Consider the following 24,874-nt stretch of genomic DNA (forward strand, 5'->3'; position numbering starts at 1 on the left):
GCGTACAATACATACATAAATCTGCTCCTAAAGGTTAAAGAATCCACGTTTATTAAAAACATTCCAACAAAAAAAGAAGGTGGGAAGAGAGGGCCCAGCCCACCTCCCCTTCTCCTTGTCCTTCAGAACAGACCCACCAGTTTGGATCCGGCAGACTGGCTCATTCCCTATCGGGATGGTCCCTGTGGGGGCTCCCACTGCAGCGCTGAAGCAGGCTGGGGAGCCCTAGTCCTCGGGGCAGTGCAGGAGGTCAAAGGTCACGTAGCCCACATAGTCCACCTGATTCACCTCATTCCGGGAACTCACGCGCCAGTAGAAGCGATCCTGGCAGAAGTAAGCTTTCTCTGCAAGGGAAAGGCAGGACCAAGAGGGGTGATTCCAACCTTCCCACATACACATACAGAAACAGGAGTGAGATCTTTACAATCATCCCTCCTGCCCTTTCGAGATCTTTCCAAGGTTTTCATAGGACACCTGTATCCCCACCCTGCCCCCCACAGAGATGCTGGAGGGCACAGGCCTCCTTGTCCAAAGCACTGACACAGAGCCTGGCACACAGTTGATACTCAGAACAATTCATTCAACAAATCCCATTCATTCATCCAACAATATTTATCGTGCCAAGCACTGTTAGAGGCACTGGGGATACAGCAGAGGAAAAATGCAGGCATGACCTCAGTTCTTTTGGTGCTTACACCCTAGTGGGGTAAGACTGACAATTAACAAGCAAATGCATAAATAAATGAGATTGGTTTTGACAATGGAGAAAGCGATGGAGGAAATATTAAAAGCGAGCGAGCAAGTGAATAGATAATGAGGGTCAGAGAAGGCCTCTCCAAAGAGGTGGCCTTAGTGCTGAGACCTAAAGGATGAGAGGGAGGCAGCCCAGTGACAATCTGGGGAGAAAACCTTCCAGACAGAGGGAACAACTGGCACAAAGGCCCTAAGCTGGGAATGACCTTGATGTGTTCAGAGAACAGCCAGAGGCTAGTGTGAGTGGAGCAGAGCAAAGGGAATGACAGGAGTAGTGGGAGGGGATGAGGAGGGGGGAGGGGGTCAGATCAGGTCATGTTAATTTCTTTGACCTTGGAATGGGTCTGGAGTCACCCACAAAACCATCGCCCTCCACTCCTAGCCCCTCCCTACTCTCACAGAATATATTAAAGGTATTGGACAACCAGTATGGCTTGGACTAGGGTGTTTGCAGAGCTTGTGAATATTTTGGCGGCTGAGTCAACAGAACTTGTCAGCTGATTGGAGGTGAGCAGTGAGAAAGAGAAAGCAAGTGTACCTCCAGCTACCACCCCCATTTTACAGATGGGGAAACTGAGACTCTGTGAGTAGCAGTGACTTGCCCAAAGACACACAGCTATGAACTGTCTTATTTATCACTGTATCCCCAGTGGCAGCACAGTGCCTGGCACATTATAGGCACTTGATAAATATTGTCTAATAAAGGAATGAGCCTCCATGCAAACCAGGTGTCCTGTACTTGTAGGGGAAAGGGCTTTCAGCTGGGGAAACAGGAAATCTGGGTCCTAGTTCTGGTTGTGCCCCTGTGTCCCTGAATGATCTGGTAAGATCCCTGCCTCTATAGGGAACTCACCTGTGCTGGGGCATTTGCCTCAATCTCCAGGGGCTTTTTCTTTCTCTCTCTCAGAATTTGACCAATCACTAAGGCAGGGGAACCTACCGTGGGAGGTGTCTCAGGGAGGGATCCTCCCCCGACCCTCGTCCTCATCCCTCACCTTGGTACTGAAAGATGTCGTGAGTACTCAGGGGCACCCCGGGGAACATCTGGTCCACTGGGGTGGCGCTCCGGGGATCCACCTTCTGTGTCTTCACGTCGAACCTGCAGGACGGCAGCGAGGAGACAGTTGCTGAGCCGGCGGGCAGTCGGATGGCGCCTGGGCTCCCCCTGCCGGCGGTCCCGGGACTCTCACCTCCAGAAGCTCTGCCTGCTGAACAGCAGCACCTTACCCCCGGCGCGCGGCAGGGCCCCGGTGACTTGGGCCACTTCCGGGCCCAGGCCCAGCTTGTCCAGACGCCTTGGGCCTAGCACCGACGCGCCTGTGTACACCCACACTTGGCGCCCTGCAGGAGAGAAGGGTCACATCGGTCTGGGGGCGGGGCATATACTCTCCTTGAATATCAAGAGGGAGAACGCAGCGAGGCCTTTCCGCGCCCGGCGTGCCCGCAGTCTGTGTGCCCAAGGAGCAGAGCCTCTCGGTACGATTGTCCAAGGGTGCGGTGAGGAGGGCTGAAATTCAGCCCCTGCTAAATTTGCTAAATTGTATCCGCCAGAAGGGGGCGTCTTTTTCTAATGCACACAAGACGTTTTATGAATTGTCCTCGGTCTCTTGGTCCTTCTAGGTTGGTGTGTGTGTGTGTGTGTGTGTGTGTGTTTGGGGGGGGGGGCGGATAGGGAAGGAAGAAAGCAGGAAACTAACCAGAGAAGAAGAAAATCTTCTTCGTGAGCGGATCCTCAAAAGCGGAGTCCAGCTTGCGGGGCAGCGCAGGCCACGTGTTCTTGATAAGGAAGGGACCCTGCAACCGGCGTCCCCCACTCTCAGAGAGTCGCCAGTACCTCCTGGACGAGAAAAGGGAACGGCTGGCACTGAACCTTGAACACAAGGTCAGTGGGCGGGGAGACACAGGCAGGTCCCGCCTCCAAGCCCCTTCCCGAAACCTCACAGCCCCTGCCCCTCACCCATCCTTGAAGAGATACAGGCGATTCCCGATCTCCGCGATGGCGTCGAAGATGTTCACGTTGCAGACATCGTCCGCTGGATCCAGGGACCGTGTAGGGATCGCAGAAGGGCCAGCAGTGGGAGGACCCGTGGGGCCAGCGGAAGGGGGGCCTGTGGAGCCAGCAGTGGGGCGTTCTGGGGGGGGGGCAGTGGGAGGCCCCGTGGCGCAGACCGTGGGAGGGGCGGTGGGCTGCGGTTCAGCTGCGGCAGTGGTTGGAGGCCGTGGTTCAGGTTTGGGGCGAGGACCTAAAAAGAGACACCGCATGAGACAGCCCCTGTTCCTACGGAGCGCTGTGCCCATGGACTGTCTGCTCCCCCAAAGCCTACCAGTGAGGCCCCTGGCGCTCACTCTCCGCACTCTAGACGCTGGACCCTGCCTCCCCCCAGCCCTGGGCAGGCCGCTTCCTTTCACATACTCACCCCCATCCCCAGGCTGCTGAGAGAGAAGTGTTTTTTGAGCTCTCAACCTGAATGCCAAACAGTGCTAGGAGCTTTATAAACTCACATTAGGGACTTCCCTGGTGGCGCAGCGGTAAGAATCCACCTGCCAGTGCAGGGGACACGGGTTTGAGCCCTGGTCTGGGAAGATCCCACATGCCGTGGAGCAACTAAGCGCGTGTGACACAACTACTGAGCCCACGTGCTACAACTACTGAAGCCCACGCACGGCAACAAAGACCCAACGCAGTCAAAAATAAATAAATTTATATTTTAAAATATTCACATTAGCTTGTTTGATCTTCAGAAAAAAAAAACTATGAAGTAGATTCTTTAATATCTCCATTTTTAATGAGGAAATATACTAATGATAATAAGTGGTGATAATAATAAAAATGTCAAACACTTATATGGTGCTTACTATATGCCAGGCATTATTCTAGCTCACTTAAGCCTCCTAACAACCCCATGAGGCAGGTGTTAGCCTCACTTTACAGATGAGGAAGTTGAGGGGTGAAGTAACATATCCAAAGTCATCTAGCCAGGAAGTGGCTGGACTGGCTTTTGAACCTATGTCTGTCTCACTCTAGAGTCTGGGCTCTTTATCACCATCTCCAAGCACTGACCTGGCAACAATTGTACCCATTGGCCAGGGTCTCCAGAAGATAGATGTTGGGGGTCCTAACTTTCCCCTCCTCTGCATTCTCGGGGTACTCGCGGCCGGCAGAGCCCAGCCTTTCCCTCTCCTCCCTCCGTCCCTGCCCCACACCCTCACCATACAGATGCTGGATGCCCTGCACATCGTCCTTATGCAGGGGGTGCTTCTCAGTGAAACTGTACATGGGGTACATGAGCGCCTCTGGCACAGACGAGTGATCTAAGCCCAGCGCGTGGCCAAACTCGTGCGCCGCCACAAGGAACAGGCTGTATCCTGGACGAAAGAGGGAGCCTGAGACGTGAGCCCTGAGCCGAGCTCCCAGCCCCGGCCATCCCTCCCGGACACTACTGCCCTGGCTGAGGTCCCAGCCTGGGAATCTCAGAACCATGCCCACCTTGATCCGGGCAGAAGCCCCACTTCTTGTCTCTGTCGAAGTTGGAGGTGGTGGCGCACCAGAGCTGCCCATCATGGCGGCCCTCTCTGGTGCAGGCCGAGTACTCCTTGCCCAGGAAGATGAAGGGGAAGACGCACAGCTCCCCCGCCGAGTTGCCCTCGGTCACCGTCGTGTCAACTAGAGAGACCCAGGGCCTCTGGTGAGCCAAGTGGGTGAGTCCAATAAAGACCCAGGGGCGGGCCAATCATGGAGAGAGAGACACTTGGAGACCTATTTTAAAAGCTTGTGGTGGTGGGGGGGGGGGGCATCCCTGGTGGCACAGTGGTTAAGAATCCGCCTGCCAAGGCAGGGGACACGGGTTCGAGCCCTGGTCCGGGAAGATCCCACATGCCGCGGAGCAACTAAGCCCGTGCACCACAACTACGGAGCCTGCGCTCTAGAGCCGCGAGCCACAACTACTGAGCCTGCGTACTGCAACTACTGAAGCCCCCGGCACCTAGAGCCGGTGCTCCGCAACAAGAGAAGCCACCGCAATGAGAAGCTCGCGCACCACAAGGAAGAGTAGCCCCCGCTCGCCGCAAATAGAGAAAAGCCCGCACACAGCAACAAAGACCCAACGTAGCCAAAAATAAAATAAATTAAAAAAAAAAAAAAAGCTTAGGGGGCGTGGTGCCGCACGCAGCGTAGACCAGGCTAGACTGGTGGGCGGGGCCTGAGGATCAGAGGCCCAGGGAGAGGCTGCAAGCAGGGCTAAAAGGCGAGGCCTCCGCGAATGCGGCGGCAGCAATAGGAAGGCAGGGGGAGGAGCCGTGGTGATGGCGGCCAGAGTCACGGCTGTCCTGAGGACCGACTGGGAGTAGAAGGACAAGCTGATGGGTGGAAGAGCCACGCTCGGGGACCGACGCGGAATTAGGGGGCGAGGCTGAATCAGGTAGGTGGGGCAGAGGTACCTCGGGTCGGGCAGAAGCCAAAGAGCTTGTCCTGGTCATAGCTGGCGGTGGTGGCGCACCAGCGGTAGCCGTCCGAGCGACCGTCGGTGGTACAGGCAGAGTAGGAGCGGCCCTCAAAGGTGAACGGAAAAACGCAGGGCTTGCCGTCCGCATTGCCGTCCTGGGTGTAGAGTCCTGGGAGGCCCACGCGATTACCCGAAGGCGCCACGAGTTTATTGACCCACAAGCCACCTGTGTCCTCCACCCCTCCTCGCCTCCTTTCACAACGGGGGAACGGACCCAGAGAACAGGACAGTGCTTTGCAGGCCACACAGCACTAGCGGCAAGGCTGGGGTAAAAACCCAGCGTTCTGGACCCTCGAGGAGGGTGGGTACTCACTCTCGCTGGGGCAGAAGCCGAACTGGCTGTCGGTGTCGTAGTCGGCCGTGGTGCTGCACCAGAGCATTTCGTCGGAGCGGCCGTCCGTGGTGCAGGCGGAGTAGGAGCGGCCCTCGAAGGTGAAGGGGAAGTGGCAGGTGGCGCCCTTTGCGTTTCCGAAGTAGGTCGGAACCACTGCAGGAAAGGGAGACGGGGTCAGGGCGGCTGGTGATGCGCGTGAGAGGAGAAGGGAATGGAGACCGGGGCGGTTCGGGAATCTCACCGACGCCTTTGCCCAGAGACCATAACTCTTCATCGTCGAAGTGGGCGTCTCCCTGAATGCCTGGGCCAGGAGGAAAGGCGTGTGCCAGGAGCCCGTTCTTTCCATCGAAGGGATACCCATCTCCGTGCTCTGAAGAAGCAGGTGGAGAAGAGAGTTAGCCGCGTACGGTTGCGCAGGTTGTGCACTGCCCAAGGGCGCTGGACTGAGTGCGGGCTGCAATCCAGCCTAGGAGCCGCTGTCCAAGATTTGCGTCCCCGCACTGTGAGGTGTCGGTCAGCAGGGGGCGCCATAAGGGCGAGCGGCAGCCAGGGCTGCGGGGACAAGCAAGAGAAATCCGGGTCCAGGGCCCCCTCTACTCTCTCCGAGGTCCTCCCTCCTCTGTCCCCTCTCAGATTCTCCTGGCTTTCCCCTTCTCGCGTTCTCACCCCTAACACCAAACTGGATGACGATGTCGGCTTCACGGCCGTACACGCGAGTGAAGGTGAGCGGCGTCACCGCGCTCCAGAGCGCGAAAGCACGGGCAAAGGCGTCGTCGATCACGGAGCGCGGCAAGTCTTCCGAGTAGTTTTGGATCCTGCAGGGGAAAGGCAGGAGGCTAGAGGTCGGAAGTGAGAGGCGGGATCCGGAGCAGCAGCGACACCCCGTGTCTCAGCAACTTCAGATACACAGCGCTGTCTGCGCTCCACGCTTTCAGCTCTAAAGCACTTTCAGACGCATTTTTCTCTTTGGACACTCACAACGGCCCCGACAGGAGGACTCAGACTGCGAGGTCGTTTCCCATGGGGGAACGAAGGCTCAGAGGTGGAGCCGCTTGCCCTGGGCTCACTAAATCCCTGGTTTAGTGAAACCCAGGGATGGGCCTAAGACGGGACGTGTTGACCACCAGGACGGCCTCTCCCCACCACGCCCCGCTCGCCCCCGGGGGGCCCAGCCTCGCACCAGTAGGTGATGTTGTGATGGTGCCACTTGAGGTCGCCCTCAAAGGTCTGGAATCTGCCCAGGTCTGGGACGCCGCAGCGCGGGGCACGCATGGCATTCAGGGTGGTGCTGTCCAGCTCGCCAGTCTCCGGCAGGGCCAGGCGCCGCTGGAGACGCTGCAGAGGCCGACGCAGGGACTGCTCATCCTCCCTTATCTCTGCCACATGAGTGTAGCCGTAGCGGTACAGATATTCCTGTGGAAGGAGGGGCAGAGACATCCCAGAGCCCTGACTTCCTTTCTCTGACCTGCTGGGTGAGGACTCCATCCCTCCAGGCTCTCAGGGACTAGCAACAAGGTGTTGTATCCAGGACTGGGTACCCTGCATACCAGTGCCTGTGCCCACCCAAGAATCTCCCCTCCCTGTAGACATCCTCAGCTCCTTTCCACCCCTGGATGCCCCTGGCCCATGCCTACCTCAGGGCCTCCTAGGGTTTACCCCTGTTCATCCCCAGCCCATCCTCACTCCAGAACCCTCCAATGCCCCTTCACCACTTCCCGTTGCCCATCTAGGAAACCCTCATTAGCCCATTCCTGGCAATCACTGTCCAGAGCATCCCAGTGCCCGAGCCTGGACACCTCTGTTCTCCAGAGGTGCCCATCACCCCCCAACATGCCCCTAAGTATCTCCTCTGAGAGCCCATGTCCTTCCTGGGACTCCTAGCCAGCCCTTCCCAACTCTAGGCTGGAGTGTGTGCCTACCTCTGCCAGCTGCCTGTCGGTGAGATCGCTTTGTAGTTCTCCCGGGAAGACTACAAAGGTGGGCTGGCGTGGTCTGGGGGCAGCAGAGCAGCCCAGCACCAGGAGCGCCAGGACCAAGGGCTGCCAGGGGTTCATGGTGAGGGTAGCAGTGTCTGGCTGCAGCTGCCCTTGTGGGGGCTTTAAAGAGGCGCTGTCAAATGAATCAGTGACCCCGCCCCTCCCCGACAGGCTGGGGCGAGAGCTGACTCAGGGAATGGTGTGTGTGTGTGTGTGTGTGTGTGTGTGTGTGGTGTGTGTGTGTGTGTGTGTGTGTGTGTGTGTGTGTGTGTGTGTGTGTGTGTGTTGGGCAGTCCCAGCATGAGAAGGCAAAGAAAGGGCTTACACCACCTCCCCCTCTCCCTCCTGCCCACAGTCCCCATTGCCGAGTCAGGCAGGACCCCAGACCCACAGGAAACCACAGGCCCATAGGGGAAGGATTGGGTTTTGCAAACTGCAGAGCTTGTGAGAACTGTGTGAGAGCTAGGGAGGGAGGCACGGCTGGAGGACTCCCTGAGCCCTCCATCTGAAGGCCCCAAGTGGTCAGCCTAAGAGAAAAGGATGGAAAATTCCCTGAGGCTTCTTTCTGAACCTAATGATCCCCCTTCCCAGTCAGACCCCCTCGTGGGCCCCTCCCTACACTCCCAGGCTCTGTCCTCTTCTTCCTGGAAGCCTTCCTTGATTCAGCTTCCTCCTCTGCTCCACCTGAGAGCAGAAGGCATGGGCTCTGCTTGGCAGGAATCGGGGGATTCCACGGGGACAACCCCCTGTCTTCGACAGGCTGGATGGTTCAGGATAGTAAAAGGGGGAGTTTGTGGCATCTGGAAGCCAGCAGACATGGCTTCATTCCTTCAGTGCCTTGGGCAAATGTCTTCACCACTGTGAGTTTGTTTCCTCAGCTGTAAAAAAAGCCCTTCTGAGCTTTACCCTTTTCCCGTGGCCGGCTGGGTCCAGCCATCCAGGGCCAGCAGCCCCCTAAGCGGTCTGCTATGTCCCAGGCCCTGGGGTATTTACTGTAGCTAAAGGCAATGAGGTTGGGGTGGGAGAGGAGGGTCTGGAGAGGTGGGGGTGTGGTGGACCAGGGCGCATCCTGTGGCAGGGGTCCTATAATTATGTGCAAATATCTGGACAGCGGGCTGCTATCTGCGTTCTCTGTCCACTGGGTGTGCGTTGATTTAGACTTCCCCACTTGGGGAAACTGTGTGAAATTGTCTTCCGGTTTGTGTGGAAGAAAAGAAAAACCTGTCTACCCCCACTCCCCACTGGTGTCAATTGAATAAATGTACGTGAACTCCAAAAAATAAATAACTAAACAATAAAAATAAATTTAAAAGGGCCCTTTGTCCCTAAATTGATGTGAGGGTAAAATGAGATCCAGCACATAAAATACTTAGGACAGTGTATGTTGCAAGTATTCAAGAGATGGCTGTGATCGCTTTTAATTATCTGAGCCAAGACCATGATTCTGACCTGGAATCAGGAGACGGGGTCTTGGACTCTAATCTGCTGTGTGAACTAGAGTAAATGCCTTCCCCTCTCTGGGCTTTGGACTCTTCGGCTGCAAAATAGCAGGAGGGGGGTGGGGATGATCTCTGGAAGCCCTTTCACTTCTCCAGAACTGCTCAACCCAGCACAAGCGCCAGCCCCAATTATCACCCCTTATGCCAATAACAAGCATCTTCCCTCCCTCCCTTCTTCCCAACCAGCCAGTGTGAGCTAGGATCTATATTTGCCTTATTCAAAGCATTATTTGGGAAGGACTACAGCAACAATTTGACAAGCTGTATTTAAAGGGCTTACTATGTGCCAGGCACTTTATATGCTTATCTAATAAATCAGTCTATGAGATGGAGACAGTTAACTTCCTTTATGGGAAAATTGAAGCCCTAGAGTTCACGAATTAATGAACATCTGTTTTGGAGTCGCACAGTTCTGGTTTTCATTCCCAGCTCTGCCATCTCCTGGCTGTGTGACCCTGGGCAAGTCACTTCACCTCTGAACCATAATAATAATGCATTCTTTGAGATTTACTGTGTTGAGTACTGTGTTAAGTTCCCCATAAGCATCTCATTTCATCCCCACCACTCTGTGAGGTAGGTGTAAGTACCCTTCCCATTTTTAGAAGAGGAAACGGAGATTCAGAGTGGTTAAGGCGCTTAGCTATGATCACACAGTGAGTTAATACAACAGAATCAGGACTCAAAGCCTAGGGCTATCTGGTTCTGAAGCTTTTCACCTTTAGTACCATTTACAGGAAATGAGATGACCAGGGGGTGGAGGTGGGGGGAGACTTAAAACTGGAATCCTTCTCTCCTAATCCTCTGCACCAACTTCAGATCAGAGAGGAGGCTCCGGTCTTTGGGGAATCAGAGGTTAGGACAGGGGACTTGGGAACTATATTCCAGACTTCAGAGTATGGGATCATAGAGCAATATGATTTTAGAGATGGAAACAAAGAGACCCTCCAATCGAGGGGATCTTCATCTGGTAGCAGACATGGGCTCTAGGAGAATCCATGAACCACCCCCAATTTGCCATAAATTGTACAAAATGCCATATCTATGTACATATGTCACATTTCTCAAATTTAACGGTATTGTTGTTTGGGGCCAGATAGTTCTTTGTTTTGAGAGGCTATCCTATCATTGTGGGATGTTGGGTAGAATCCCCAGCCTCTACCCCACACCAGTAGCACCTCCCCCTGCCAGTTATGACAACCAGAAATGTTGCCAAACATTACCAAATGTCCCCTGGGTGTGTGGGAGGGTCACTATCACCCCCAGCTGAGAACCACTGATATATGTTGATTTTTCTATGTAAAGGGTCCAAAACTTTTATCATATACTCAAGCCATTTATAATGATCCTCAAACCCTTAAAGGCCATTTACTCAAGAAATATTTGTTGAGTTTTTATGGGCCAGGCATTGTGCTAAGAATTGGGAATATAGTAGTGGCCAAAATAGGCTTTGTCCCCAAGCTCATGGAGCTGAAAGTCCAGTACGGGAGAAATAGAATGAGTAATTAGTAATGGAGAGACAAACATCACAAGAAGGAGGTGAACTTATCTACTCCAATTACCGCCACCATGCAGATGAGGAAACTGAGGCCCAGAGTGGAGAATTTACCTCTCTTAGGTCACAGAGCAAGCCAGAGACAGAGTGAGGGGGGCAGAAAGGAGTGGTAGCTAAGAGCCTGTGCTCTGGAAATCAGCTGAGAAGTTCAAGTCTCCACCCTGGTACCGACTTACTGTGTGATCTGAGTCATTGACATAACCTGTCAGTGCCCCAGTTTTCCCATCTGTAAAATGGGGCAATAATAGTGCTTACCTTATGGGGCTGTGAGAATCAAATGAGTTCACAGATATAGAGTGCCTGGCACATGATAATAAGTGCTTGCTGCTACCCTAATTGTGATTGCCTCTGGGCCAGCTGGCTGTTTTTACCAGCTGTGGAGCAGGGAGAGGGCACCCCGCCAGGAACCCCAGAGCTTGATTCTTGGAGTCAATTCACCCCTCCTTTCCTCACCACCTCCCAACTTCCTCCTTTACCTCTGGGCTCCCCAACCCCCCATGAAGGGGAACTTGGGGGAGCTTGGCTTTCAACACAGCAATGGCAGGAAGTGGTTCTGTCACCACATCCCTTCCCCACTTCCCCCAGCCCCTCCTTCCAACACCACAAGAGAGTTTAGCCAAGGCACTGGGAAAGCAAGGTATACCCCCAGGTGCGCACCCCCTAACCCTGTCTAGAGTCAGAACTTGGACTCTAAGCCCCTCATCCAGGTGGAGACCCCATCAGGATGGGGAGGGGGCTGATCCTGGAGCCCTGAGTCACCAGCTGGATGACACAGCTCTGCAGGCTGCTATTAGTAACTCCAGGCCCCCAGACAGAGGTCAGCCTCACGGGATGAGGATTCTCTCCCCCTCTCTAGACTGGGGGAACTCCAGCCTGTTTCTCCCAAACTTGCTCAAGAGGGGAGGTGCAGCGGGGCCTGAGAGGCCCGGGCAGGATGTGAGGAAGACACTGGTGTCTGGGACAAAGCAGGATGGCGGCGGCGTGTGCGCTGCAAGACATTGCCCGAGGGGAGAGTATCATCAAGCTCCCTCCCCGCCACCCACAAACACACCTACTATCCTAGCCCCAGGGTGTTGGCAATTCCCATGCTGACTCGGAAGAGGCCCTAATAATAATAATACCATCACGCCTGCCACTATCTGTGTTGAGCTCCTTCTATAGGAAGTCATAGAATTATAGACTTTGGAATCAGACCTCCGGGGTTCAAGTTCCAGCTCCTACTCCTTCTGGCTGTGTGACCTTAAGCAAGTTACTTTGCCTCTCTCTGCCTCCATTTCCTCATCTGTAAAATGGGAAAGAGAACAGTCCTTACTTCATAGTGCTGTGGAGGGATTCAATGAGATTAGACACTGCAAGTTTTTAGCACATAGTAGGTACAGGGGTGGGGATGGGGCAGAATGTTAGCTATTATGATCCTGTTACTCTAGTGCTTTCACCCGTACAAAGTAGAAATCATGATCTCACTTAACTTTACAAATTAGGATTCATGGGCCCGTTTTACAGGTGAGGAATCTGTGAGGCTCAGGGAGTTGCCCACAGTTAGCAAGGAGGAGACCTGGGATTGCGCATGTGCCCCCAGCCATCTCAGTCAGTGATCATTCTAATAGTCAATGCCGGGGTCGGGGTTGGGGGGGGTGGCACTTGACAGCTTATCCAGCGCTGTCATGTACCTCATCACCTCTGATTTGTACCTAAATGGCGGATCTTCTTAACATCCTATTTGAATCTGAGCTTTCAGAATCCCTTGGCATTCATGGGAGGCGGAGATTGGAAGCCATTTTCAAGGTGACGGACCCGAGGCCCAGAGAAGTGCTTCAAGTTGCTCACTGTCACACAGCTGATGAGTGACAGAGCTCCTGCCTAGGCCTTCTGACACCACATCTCGTGCTAAGATCAGGTCACTGGATCTGGCAAGAAGGAAGTCGATGGGGGAAGCAGCCTCGGGGGTGTAGGATGTCCAGAAGTCAGGCTAGAGGGGGTTAAAGCCTGGGAACCAACAGAGGGAACAGGTGTGGGGTATTTGACGGGCTCCATAGGAAAATAAAACGGAGGCGGGTGAATAAAAGAGGGAAAAGGAACGATCAAGGTAGCTAGAAGAGGCAGAGGAACAGTCAAGCGGCGTTTCCTTTAAGGAAAGAGGTGGTGATTCTGTGGAGGGAGAGGTGTGTGAATTGAGAGGATAAGAGGATGCACCTGGGACCAGTTCCTCCGGCATCGGATTGCCCACTGGCAGGTAGGGCTATGCTTGGGGTCCCAGCAAAGCAGGTGTAGCCCCCAAATACACATTTAAAAGTTTGCATGTCTGTATTTTTTTAATTAAGGCTTTATTTTTTTTAGAGCAGTATGAAGTTCACAGGAAAATTGAAGGGGAAGCACAGAGATTTCCCATCTACCCCTACCCCGACCTGTGCATAGCCTCCCCCATTATCAACATAACCACCAGAGTGGTACCTTTGTTACAATCGATGAAACTTCACTGACCCATCACCATCACCCAAAGTCCATAGTTTCCGGCTCACTCGTGGTGGTACCTATTCCATGGGTTTGGTCAAATGTGTAATAACATGCATCCATCATTATGCTATCATACAGAGTAGTTTCACTACCCTAAAAATCCTCTGTGCTCCACTTATTCATCCCTTCCTGCCACAAAGATTGTTTTTGATATTTGAAAAAAAAATATCCTTAAAGTAGCCAGCATGGGAAAAGTCAGATCTTTGGTGAACTTCCTTATATAGTCATTTTGGGGTTTAGTGTTGTTTTACTTTGGGTGACATAAGGGGAGGGGAGCCATATTCTCAGTGCTTGCAGCCTCTAAAGGTCTAAACCTGGTGCTGTTCACAGTGCGGGGGGAGGGGACGGGGGGAGGCCCTACCCCTCAGGAAATCCCAGGTTAAACATTCAGTGGTCACTTGGAGTGGTCACTCCAGATACATGGAGAAAGAACCCTGGGGAACAGAGCAGGAGAGAAGAATCCACACAGCACACAGGGCAACTGGCAGCTTCTTTGCCCCTTTTACACACCCGAGTTGCACCCCTGCTCTTGGCCGGGCACACTTTCTCATGCATCTTCTAGTTCTGCGGTTCTCCGAGTGTGGTCCCAGGACCAGCAGCAGCAAGCACCTGGGAACTGGTTAGAAATGCAGACCCTCACCTGCCCACCCCCCCCCCGGCCCAGAACTATTGAATCAGCACCTCTGGGTGGGGCGCAGCAACCTCTGTTTTAACAAGTCTGCCAAGTGATTCCGCGGCTTCAAGTTTGAGACCTCTGCTTTAGGGGGAGAGTTTTTGACCCCATTTACAGATGAGGAAACTGAAGCTCAGAAAGATGAGGCCAGTTGCCCAAGGTCACACAGCTCGTACCCAGATTAGGTGGGAACCTAGGCCTTTTGACTGTAAAGCTGATAATATAATCCTAACCCCAGTATTATAACAAGGATTGATGTTCAAATATTTAACAACTAGGCCACCCCTCTCCGCCAGTCAGAAGTGATTCTATCCAAAGAACTCCAGGAGGTCCCTTGGGGAGTGGGGTGGGGTGGGGTGTATGAGACCATTATTAACCCTTTCATTCCTGGATCTGCAGTCCTAGGGGTCTAGAGGAAGGGACTAGGGCTCTGGGGCACTTAAAAGTTTCGAAGCAGCATCTGTTTCCAATGGGTAGGGAACTATTTCAATATTTTTTTTTTTAACAATTCTTTATTTATTTTTGGCTGTGTTGGGTCTTCGTTTCTGTGCGAGGGCTTTCTCCAGTTGCGGCAAGCGGGGGCCACTCCTCATCGCGGTGCGCGGGCCTCTCACTATCGCGGCCTCTCTTGTTGCGGAGCACAGGCTCCAGACACGCAGGTTCAGTAGTTGTGGCTCACGGGCCCAGTTGCTCCGCGGCATGTGGGATCTTCCCAGACCAGGGCTCGAACCCGTGTCCCCTACATTGGCAGGCAGATTCTCAACCACTGCGCCACCAGGGAAGCCCTATTTCAATATTTTAACTACTGATGCTTACCAGCTGAACCTCAGCCCTGACTACAGTCCCCTTCCTAGAAGGAGAGGCTCCTTCTTGTACCACCGGTAGAGGTCCTGGAGCTAAATTTAGCCCCAAAAGAGCACAGGTATAACAAATGTCTTATGAGAATACCGTTCAGCAGCGCTTCCCAAATTTGGCTGCACACTGGAGTCTCTTGGGATTTTCTTTTGAATAGCGATGCTTGGGTTTCACCCCCAGAGATTCTGACTTAATTGGTCTGGGGTATGGGCCTGAGCATTGGGTTTTTTTTTTAAAGTCCCCATGATTCTCATATGCAGCTGGGGATGAGAGCAATGCTCTACAGAGCCCGTGAAACCTGTGAGAGACTCCAGATTAAGAGCTCCTCGTTTGCAACAGTATTTCCCAAGGCTGGGGACTTAAAAAAAAAAAAAAAAATATATATATATATATATATATATATACACACAGGTTCTCAAGAGACTCTGATTCAGTAATCAGTGGGGCCCGGAATTGGATGTTAGCAAGCTCCCCTGGTTTCTAAATCGGTGACCCCCGCAGGCTGTGGTAACTGAGAGAGGCTCAGAGATTCCACACCCCTCTTCCCCAAACCACCCCCAACATAGTTGAAGCAATTGAGAACATTTTGCCAGGAAGTATCCAGAACCAATTTCCGCAGTTCTTCCTTCCCCTGTGCTGCGGAGACATTGCTTCAAAGAACATGCTCTGAAACCCAGCCCAAGACACCCTCCCAGGAGAGCCGTTTTCTGGATGCTCCACTGCAGAGCCCCAGGCCTGCGGATTGCCTTCCCTCCCCATTAATCCTGAGACACCCTCATTTAGATGTGATCTGCATACATTTGCATATTGAGCTCCAGCGCCCCCCTCCTTCCCCCGCCCCAAAGCCCCATGGCATGTTAGAGGAAAATAAAATTAATGTATTCAAAAAGCCCGCTGAGATGTGTTCGAACCTCACGCAGCGCTGGGACTTTGATACACTTGAAGCCAGGGCGATGGGATAAAGGGAAGATGGCACAGGCTCTGCGTGGATGCAGCAGGATGGCCGGCGGAGAGGACGCAAGTTAGAAGCCTCCTGAGGTCTGGAACCACAGCCTAGCCCCTGATGACAGGCAATGCGGGATTTCTCCAGCGGGAAAAGACAGGGAGCACCAGTAGACAGGGTGAAGGAGCTCCCCCTTTCAGAGGGGTGGGTGAGATTCCTTCCCAGCCTAGAAGGGGCCTGGCTTGGGGACCACCGCAAAGGCCCATCTATATCCAACCACAGGCTCCATGAAGAGCCTGCCATGTGACAGCTGGTGCCGTGGAAGGGGCTGGAATCTGACAGTCCTGGATTTGAACTGGGGTAAATGACTTTCCCTCCCTGAGCCTCAGTTTCCTCATCTTTAGAATGGGAGTAATGAGCTCATTACATGGTGATGGGAGTCATGTCTTTATTTGGTTACCCGGTGATGGACTAAAGGGAGTAGGTCCCTTCTGAGACCGGTAAGGAATCTGTTAGTGTGTGCAAGTGGCATTGCCAGCCCAGCAGCCCTGAGAATTCCCTAAGGATGTCCCTGCTCACAGCTGACCAGCTCCCCCTACCTCCAGCTCACTTTCCTAGTCTGACCTCACATTACTGCTGGGAGGCTCCAGAAACCTTTTCTATACCTTCCTTTTTGCTTAAGTTAGCCTGAACCAGTTTTGGTTGCTTGCAGCCAAGGGCCCCCATTGACACAAGGACCATTCTCTTCCTTCTCTTCCATCTCCTGAGTGTCTTTGATTGTAAGCACCACTAGCCTCATTTCCAAAAGCCTCTTCCAGTGCAACATGGCCCAAATCCACTTCTCTCCAGCCCTGCTCCTCCCTTTTGGCTCCCCCCTCCTGCTTCTATTCACGGCAGTCTCTCCTCTCCAAGCCTCCCAATTTCCAAACCATCTGCATGTAATCCTATAGCGCTGCCCTCCCACTCTCATGTCATCCAGAGAGTTGACAATCTAGATAATTCTCTTAGATCCATCCCCTCTGTATCAGTCTGCTAGGGCTGCCATAACAAAGCACCACAGACTAGGGGGGCTTAAACAACAGAAATTTATTTTCTCATAGCCCTGGAGGCTGGAAGTTCAAGATCAAGAGTCGACAGGGTTGGTTTCTTTTGAGGCCTCTCTCCTTGGCTTGTAGATGGCCGTCTTCTCCCTGTGTCTTCACATGGTCTTCCCTCTGTGCATCTGTATGTCCTAATTTCTTCTTCGTATAAGGATACCAGTTATACTGGATTGGTATCCTCCCTAATGACCTTGTTTTAATGTAATCACCTCTTTAAAGACCCTCTCTCCAAACACAGTCACAATCTGAGGTGCTGTGGGTTAGAACTTCAACATATGAATGGGGGGGGCACAGTTCAGCCCATGACAATCTCCATCCTCTGTATCCTCACTGCCACTGCTCCAGTTGCAGCCCTGCCACTTCTCACCTGGTAGTACAATAGCTCAGCCCCTCTTGCACCCAAGCACCGACACTCCAGATTCATCTCATTGATCAGCTGTCCCTGACCATGCTCAGAAATCTTCCATAGCTTCCGAACGTCTCCAGAATAAAGACTGAACTCCTCAGCCTGGCATCCAAGGCCCTTCAGAACCAGGCTCCAACCTGCTCTTACAATCATCATTGCAATTAAGGCCAGGAAAAATGGCAACGTTGTCTAGCGCTTTGCTATTCAAAGTATAATTCATGGACCTACAGCATCAGCGTCACCTGGGAGCTTGTCAGAAATGCAGAATCTCAGGCCAGGCCCCAAACCTACTGAATCAGAATCTGTATCACCTGCACAGACCCCAGGCCATCTGTATTCACACTGAGCTTGATAGCTTACAGACACCAAAGGCATCCAGACAGGGACTCACAGGAGTGGGACCTGTGGTCACCTTGTTGGGTCAGAAACTTGACTTTATCCCGTCAAAACCATCCAACTCACAGGAGTCTGGGATGCACAGCAGATGACAATTCTGAACACACGAATGAACTTGACTCTGCAAGGCTATTAACAACGCCTAACTCACAAGTATAAACAAAGGAAAAGGTTGCCGGAGATTGCTCCCTGATGGGAAAGGCAAGTTTCTCATCTCTCATTTCCATTTGGCAAACATTTATTGAGGCCCTGCTGAGTGCCAGGCTGGGCGTTGGTTGGGCAGATGGAATGAAAGGGGACTTGAGCTTTGTTCTGTAGGGGCTCACAGACCAGGAGGGAGACAGACCACAAAGACCACAAAGACGTGCATTCAATAACTAGTGTACATGCCAAGGGCGTCCACCCACACACTCTATTCCCCTATTCCTCCAACCTCATGCTCTGGCCTCTGGGCCTTTGCACTCTCCATTCTTCCCCCCCGCCCCTGCTCCATCTCAAACCCTTCCCACATCTCCCCTCTCTGCCCTCCCCCCCATGCTGGCTAAATCTTATTCATCCTTTAGATTTCAGCTGAGATGTCATTTCTTCCAGAAAAATGCTGCTGACCCCCCCACCCCAGGCTGGGAAGGGGGGCTCTTCCGTATTCTCATGATTCCCCTCAACCCACCACTTCCCTTATTGTGGCATTTTTCATAATTCAGAGTGAATTTCCTGCTTATTCATCTATCTCTCCCCACAGGTTGAGATAATTCTGAGGGCAGGACCCTTATCTGTTGTGTTCACTGTATTCGCAGGTATTTCGTAAACATAGAAAAACTAATAGTAATAGTGGTCAGCTTTTTTTTGAGCTCAGGCACTGTCCTAAATACTTCGATGTATTAATTCATTTAATCCTATGACTACACAGTTCAGTGGGTGCTGTTATTTTTCCCATTTTACAGATGAAGAAATAGAGACACAGAGAAGTTAAGTAAGGTACCTTACTTAAGGTAAGGTAAGGTTATGTAGGTACTTAAGATACCTTGCCTAAGGTATCACAGCTATTAAGTGGAAGAGTAGGGATTCAAAGCCAGGCAGTCTGGCTCCAGAGTGTGTATATTGGAAAAGAGGGTGATTAACTCTATGGGACAGAGGTCAGAGGTCAGGGAAGGCTTCAGCAGGAACAACACCCCAGCTGGGTTTTGAGGAGTGAATAGGAGTTTTCCATGTGGAAAAGGAGCAGGGCTTTGCAGCTTCACCAACCTCCAATCTGGGCTCCACCTGTCAGTGCAGCAGCATTTTCCTGAAGGGCAAGTGGAAGGCAATTAACTCTCTAGATACTGTCCAAGGAGGCTTAGACAGAGTGAGTGCCTTGGACAGCATCCAGTTTCAGCCTGAGTCACCCACGGGTGGGCGAGGCAAGTTATACAAACACTGGGGCTCCAGTCCTTCAGTCCCTGGGTGGGTGAGAAGTACACTCCCCTCCCCTCTTGCCCGCAGATTTGAGGCTCATTTCCCAAACCACATCCCCATTCCTTGCAGGGATTGGACCATCATCTCAGAGGGAAGTTCCCGGCAAGCACACCTTCGGGCAGGTGCAGGCCCAGAGCAGACCTGGAGAGCCAGGGAGTTTCCCCAAAACCCCATTCAGGCTGTCCTGAGTGTGACCTTACAAACTCTGGGAGCCTCCTCTGGCTCAGGAGTCCCCCAGCTTTTAAAACCCCTGAACCCTTTTAAGGAACTGGATCTCAAGGGAATCACAGCATATAAGATAGTTTAAGAGGAAGTGCTGTGCGGCTCCCCATCTCTACTGACCCCGACCTTGAGAGGAGCCCTGAGCCCTGATGTTAGCCCAGCCACCTCTTTTTACTGCTGGAAAAACTGAGACCTGGAGGAGGGAAGAGATTTGCCAAGAATACAGAGCAAGTCAGGGCCAGCATCTGGATAGGAAGTCCCGTCTCCTGAGCTGAACCAGCCTCTTCTCCTGTCCTTCCTGTCCCGGCCTCTTGAATGCAATCTGGAAGTTTCTTCCCCCCACCTTCATTCATCCCATTCATTCATTCAGCAAACCGTTACTAGGCACCCAGCCGGGCCCCTGACCTCAGGGGGTAGCAAACGGGTGTGTAAGACAGACACATTCACAGACATTTACAATCCCTTCTGACAAAGCCACATCAGAGATCGTTCATCCCTTATTCTCAGGGCCTAGCACATAGTAGGTGCTCAATAAATACGTGTGGAGCACCGAGGAAGGAGTGACATGGGGATGATGGGCTGGCAAGGTGGAAGGGCCACCTTAGACCTCAGAGCCCCTCCCTCTCCCTTCTCCCATCACTCAGCACCGTCGTGGGGATGGACAAGAAAACTCAGACCCAGGCTCTGCCTGAGCTTTGTGCTCTGGTTGGTCTACACCCTGGGCTGTCTGAACTGATAGCCATGGGGCCCAAGTGGCTGTTTTAATTAAAATTAAATAAAATTTGAAAATCCATTCCCCGGTTTCATTAGCCACATTTCTAGTGCACAAAAGCCACACGTGGCTGGTGGCGACCACGCTGAACAGCACATGTTACAGAGCACTGGCATCACCACAAAAGTTCTTCGTACTGTGCTGCTGGTCTAGAGCAGGGACTCCAGGACCAGTACATTTTCCAAGGTACTTGGGAACTGATGTAAGGTTGTCAACTCTTCATTTTGCCAGAAAATTTTAAAAGCAGTAACAATAATTTTTTAAAAAAGAACATGGACACTAAGAGGGATATGAAATTCTTGATCGGGTTCTCAGTTTTAAAAACCCACATTAAGGGGCTTCCCTGGTGGCGCAGCGGTTGAGAATCTGCCTGCCAATGCAGGGGACACGGGTTCGAGCCCTGGTCTGGGAGGATCCCACATGCCGCGGAGCAACTAGCCCCGTGAGCCACAACTACTGAGCCTGCGCGTCTGGAGCCTGTGCTCCGCAACAAGAGAGGCCACGACAGTGAGAGGCCCACACACCGCGATGAAGCGTGGCCCCCGCTCGCCACAACTAGAGAAAGCCCTCGCACAGAAACGAAGGCCCAACACAGACAAAAATTAATAAATAATAAATAAATTTAAAAAAAAAAAAGAAAAAAAACCCACATTAAGGGATATTCATGGGACAGCTGGAAAATTTTGAATATAGATTGCATATTGGATAACTGTATGTGGTTATGTAGGAGACTACCCTTGTTCTTTGGAGATTAAGGGTGGAGTTTTAGGGGTGAAATATGAGGATGTCTGCAACTAACTTCCTTGTGGTTCAGAAAAAGAGGTATTATATATATGTGTGTGTGTGTGTGTATATATATATATATAAAGAGAGAGAGAGAGAGACAAAGGGAAAGCAAGTGCGTAGATGTGTTAACAACTGAATGTCTGAATCTAGCTGAAGCTTAGAGGATTGTTCATTGTACTATTCCTGTAACTTTTCTGAAAGTTTGAGAAGTTTTCAAAATAAAAGTTGAGAGGAAAAGAAGATAATGGTTACCCCGCTGCCAGGCAGAGTATGATGGGTGTTGGAGGGCTGTGCTGATGCTCTAGTTCTTGATGCAGGATGTTGGTTACATGGTGGTATAGTGGGCTGAATTGTTCCTCACCCCCCTCCACACCACCCCCCCGCAAAAGATACATCCACCTGGAATCTGTAAATGTAACCTTATCTGGAAAAAGGGTCTTTGCAGATTAATTAAGTGAGGGATTTTTTTTTTTTTTTTTTTAAGTGAGGGATTTTGAGATGAGATCATTCTGGATTAGAGCAGGCCCTAAATCTAATGACTACTGTTCCTGTAAGAGAAAGGCAGAGGGAAATTTGGGACCCAGAGACACAGGGAAGAAGCCCACGTGAAGATGGAGGCAGAGAGATTGGAGTGATGCTGCCACAAGCCAAGGAATTCCTGGAACCACCATAGGCTGGAAGAGGCAAGGAAGGATTCTCCCTTAGAGCCCTCAGAGCTAAGTGCATCCCTGCCAACACCTTGATTTCAGACTGAGAAACTCCAAAACTAAGAGAATAAATTTCTGTTGTTTTAAGCCACTAGGTTTGTGGTTATCTGTTACAGCAGCCCTAGGGCACGAACACCGGTGTGTTCACTTAAAGAAAATTCATCAAGCTGTACACTTAAGATCTGTGTGTGTTTCTCTACATAGAGACATGTACTTAAAAATAAAGAAATCAGAATGACTCTCTACTATCGGCATTCATTTATTTTAAAAATTTTAAAGAGGAAGTTTCGTAAAGACATAATCTCAAAATAAAAGATGGGCCCTGGGGCTTCCCTGGTGGCGCAGTGGTTGAGAATCTGCCTGCCAATGCAGGGGACACGGGTTCGAGCCCTGATCTGGGAAGATCCCACATGCGGGAAGATCCCACATGCCGCGGAGCGACTAGGCCCATGAGCCACAATTGCTGAGCCTGCGCGTCTGGAGCCTGTGCTCCGCAACGAGAGGCCGTGATAGTGAGAGGCCCACGCACCGCGATGAAGAGTGGCCCCCACTTGCCGCAACTAGAGAAAGCCCTCGCACAGAAACGAAGACCCAACACAGCCATAAATAAATAAATAAATAAATAAAATAAAATAAAAGATGGGCCCATCAAATGACATTTAACTTTATGACAATTTTTTCCTTCATTTTACTAAGCATCCGAAAACATATCTCCTGATAGATAAGCACCAGCTGCAGATGGGCTGTACCAGAACCACCTGGGGAGCTTTAAAAGATACAGAATCCCAGACAGAGAGGTCACCAGGACAGATAGAGAGTCCAGAAATAGAGCTGAAGACATGCAGGAATGTACTATCTGCTAAAGGTGGCATTTCACATTAGTAGAGGAAGACAGATTATTCAATATGGTGTTGGTCCAACTGGCTAGCCACTCGGAAAAAAATAAAGCTGTATCTCTACATCCAATCACCAAAATAAATTCCAGATGGATGAAAAATTTAATTAAGAAAAAAAAAAAAAACACCCTGAAAGGACTACAAGAGAATGTGAGACATTTTTTTTTTCATACTCTTGAGGTAGGAATTGCCTTCAACAAACATTCACTGAATATTTATTCTCTAACTTTGTGCTTGGTGCTAGAGATGGGGACCAGTGGAGACCCTTGTTCTCTGGGAAATCACACTAATGAGGGTTGTCTAGAACAGTGGTTCCCAGGTTCTAAGATTTCACTAACCATTCATAATAATTTTTAAATTATTTGCTTTTTAATAATCTTCAAGTGGGGAAAGCATTTCTATGCAAGATACAAAATTGCAAAGCTATTATGAAAAAGATTAATAAATTTTGGAAATTCCCTGGAGGTCCAGTGGTTAGGACTCCATGCTTCCACTACAGGGGCACGGGTTTGACCCCTGGTTGGGGAACTAAGATCCCACAAGCAGTGCGGTGCGGCCAAAAAAAGAAAAAAGAAAAAGAGATTAAAAATTTTTAATACAGAAAAATAAATGGCCAAAACCAAAATGGCCCTAAGGGGAGGGGAGGATGGAGCTAGATTGCTTAATGAATATGAGGTTTTCTTTTGAGGTGATAAAAAAATGTTTTGAAACTTGATAGAGGTGGTGGTTGCACAATATTATGAATGTATGAAACACTATTGAATTGTAAACTTTAAAATGATTCATTTTGTTATGTGAATTTTACTTCAATAAAGATAAATAAAAAAAGAATACAATTTTTTTTAAAGTTAACTAAAAAAAAAACACACCCAAATGCTCCAATGGGAAAAAAAAATTGCAACACAAAGGGGAGACAAAGAACTCATATACAAAGAGTGCTTACAAATCAATAAGGGCATGGAGCAACAGACAACCTCATATATCATTGCTAAGAATGTAAATAGGTGAGAACTTTTGAGAATGTAATTTGGAAATAATTTAAATGGACATACCTTTTGATGCAGCAATTTCACTGCTAAGATTTTTTTTTTACAAGTATACTAACATACACGTTAATTGTACTATTCTTGCAACTCAAGCAGATATAGTTTCAAAGATGTTTATTGCCACACTGTTTATGATAGCAAACAATGAACCTAAGTGCCCACTAGTAGGGAACTGATTATATATGGTACATCGATAAAGTGGAATCCTACCCAGTCATTAAAAAGAATGAGAAATAGGGCTTCCCTAGTGGCGCAGTGGTTAAGAATCCACCTGCCAATGCAGGGGACATGGGTTCGAGCCCTGGTCCGGGAAGATCCCACATGCTGCGGAGCAACTAAGCCCGCGAGCCACAACTACTGAAGCCCGCACGCCTAGAGTCCGTGCTCTGCAACAAGAGAAGCCACCGCAACAAGAAGACCGCGCACCACAACGAAGAGTGGCCCCCGCTCGCTGCAACTAGAGGAAGCCCGAACGCAGCAATGAAGACCCAATGCAGCCAAAAATAAATAAAATAAATAAATTTTAAAAAGAAAAGAATGAGAAATATCTCTATGTGCTTATAGAAAACTATCCAAGACAAGAACTATTGTGTGTGTTGGGGTGGGGTTGGGGGGTAATGTCTGCAACAGTGAGTATTATATATCCAGTGTGTGCAGATTCTTAAAACATTTCTGGATGGTACACAAGGACCCGACAACATTGGTTACCTCTAGGAAGTCACTGAGATTGGCAGACAGGGAGAGAGATTTTTGCCTGAACTTCACACCTTTTGTACATCTCAAATTTTTTTTAACCATGAACATAGACTAGTTTTTGGATATATTACTTTTTTTCAAGCAGGTTTTTTTTTTAATTAATTTTATTTATTTTTGGTTGCATTGGGTCTTCGCTGCTGCGTGCAGGCTTTCTCTAGTTACTGCATGCGGGGGCTGCTCTTCATTGTGGTGCACGGGCTTCTCATTGCGGTGGCTTCTCTTGTTGTGGAACACGGGCTCTAGGCACGCAGGCTTCAGTAGTTGCAGCACGTGGGCTCAGTAGTTGCAGCGTGCTGGCCCTAGGGCATGCAGGCTTCAGTAGTTGCGGCACGCGGGCTCAGTAGTTGTGGCTCGCAGGCTCTAGGCATGCGGGCTCAGTAGTTGTGGCACACGGGGTCAGTAGTTGTTAGGCACGTGGGCTCAGTAGTTGTGGCACATGGGCTTAGTTGCTCCACGGCATGTGGGATCTTCCCAGACCAGGGATCGAACCTGTGTCCCCTGCACTGGCAGGCGGATTCCTAACCACTGAGTCACCAGGGAAGTCCCTGGATATATTACTTTTTAAGGTTAATTTTAAAATTATGAAATAGTTGAGGCATAGGCAAAGTATAGATAATAATGAAACAAACTCAGGTTCCCAGCGCCCAGATTAAGTAATTTAACATGACATACAATTTGAAGACTCCTGCTCACTTTTCTATGATCCCACTCCCCTCCTCCCTCCCTAGAGGTAA

The 24,874-nt window shown here is 50.7% G+C and overlaps 1 protein-coding gene across 1 annotated transcript; it reads right to left on the reverse strand.

Moving 5' to 3' along the window:
* Positions 1-28: 28 nt before the first annotated feature.
* MMP9 (matrix metallopeptidase 9) lies at positions 29-24,480 on the reverse strand. The gene is made up of 13 exons (XM_082362821.1): positions 7,509-24,480; positions 6,770-7,002; positions 6,256-6,404; positions 5,831-5,959; positions 5,569-5,742; positions 5,191-5,364; positions 4,241-4,417; positions 3,964-4,119; positions 2,711-2,996; positions 2,451-2,590; positions 1,944-2,094; positions 1,749-1,852; positions 29-344 (listed from the first exon to the last, which is right to left on the reverse strand). Exons 1-13 carry the CDS (start codon positions 7,641-7,643, stop codon positions 226-228), a joined length of 2,127 nt encoding a protein of 708 aa, XP_082218947.1. The 5' UTR covers positions 7,644-24,480; the 3' UTR covers positions 29-225.
* Positions 24,481-24,874: the final 394 nt, after the last annotated feature.

Source organism: Balaenoptera borealis, assembly GCF_965194805.1.
Source record: "Balaenoptera borealis genome assembly, chromosome: 16".
Lineage (NCBI taxonomy): Eukaryota > Metazoa > Chordata > Mammalia > Artiodactyla > Balaenopteridae > Balaenoptera > Balaenoptera borealis.

Bases quoted from the DNA above. Each gene is read 5' to 3' on its own strand.
- MMP9 (XM_082362821.1), bottom strand. From the start codon at position 7,643: ATGAACCCCTGGCAGCCCTTGGTCCTGGCGCTCCTGGTGCTGGGCTGC. The intron at 5,743-5,830 runs GTGAGATTCCCG...CCTTTCCTGCAG, and splicing joins GTCTCTGGGCAAAGGCGTCG to TGGTTCCGACCTACTTCGGA. The intron at 4,120-4,240 runs GTGGGCATGGTT...TCTTTCGTCCAG, and splicing joins GGGCTTCTGCCCGGATCAAG to GATACAGCCTGTTCCTTGTG.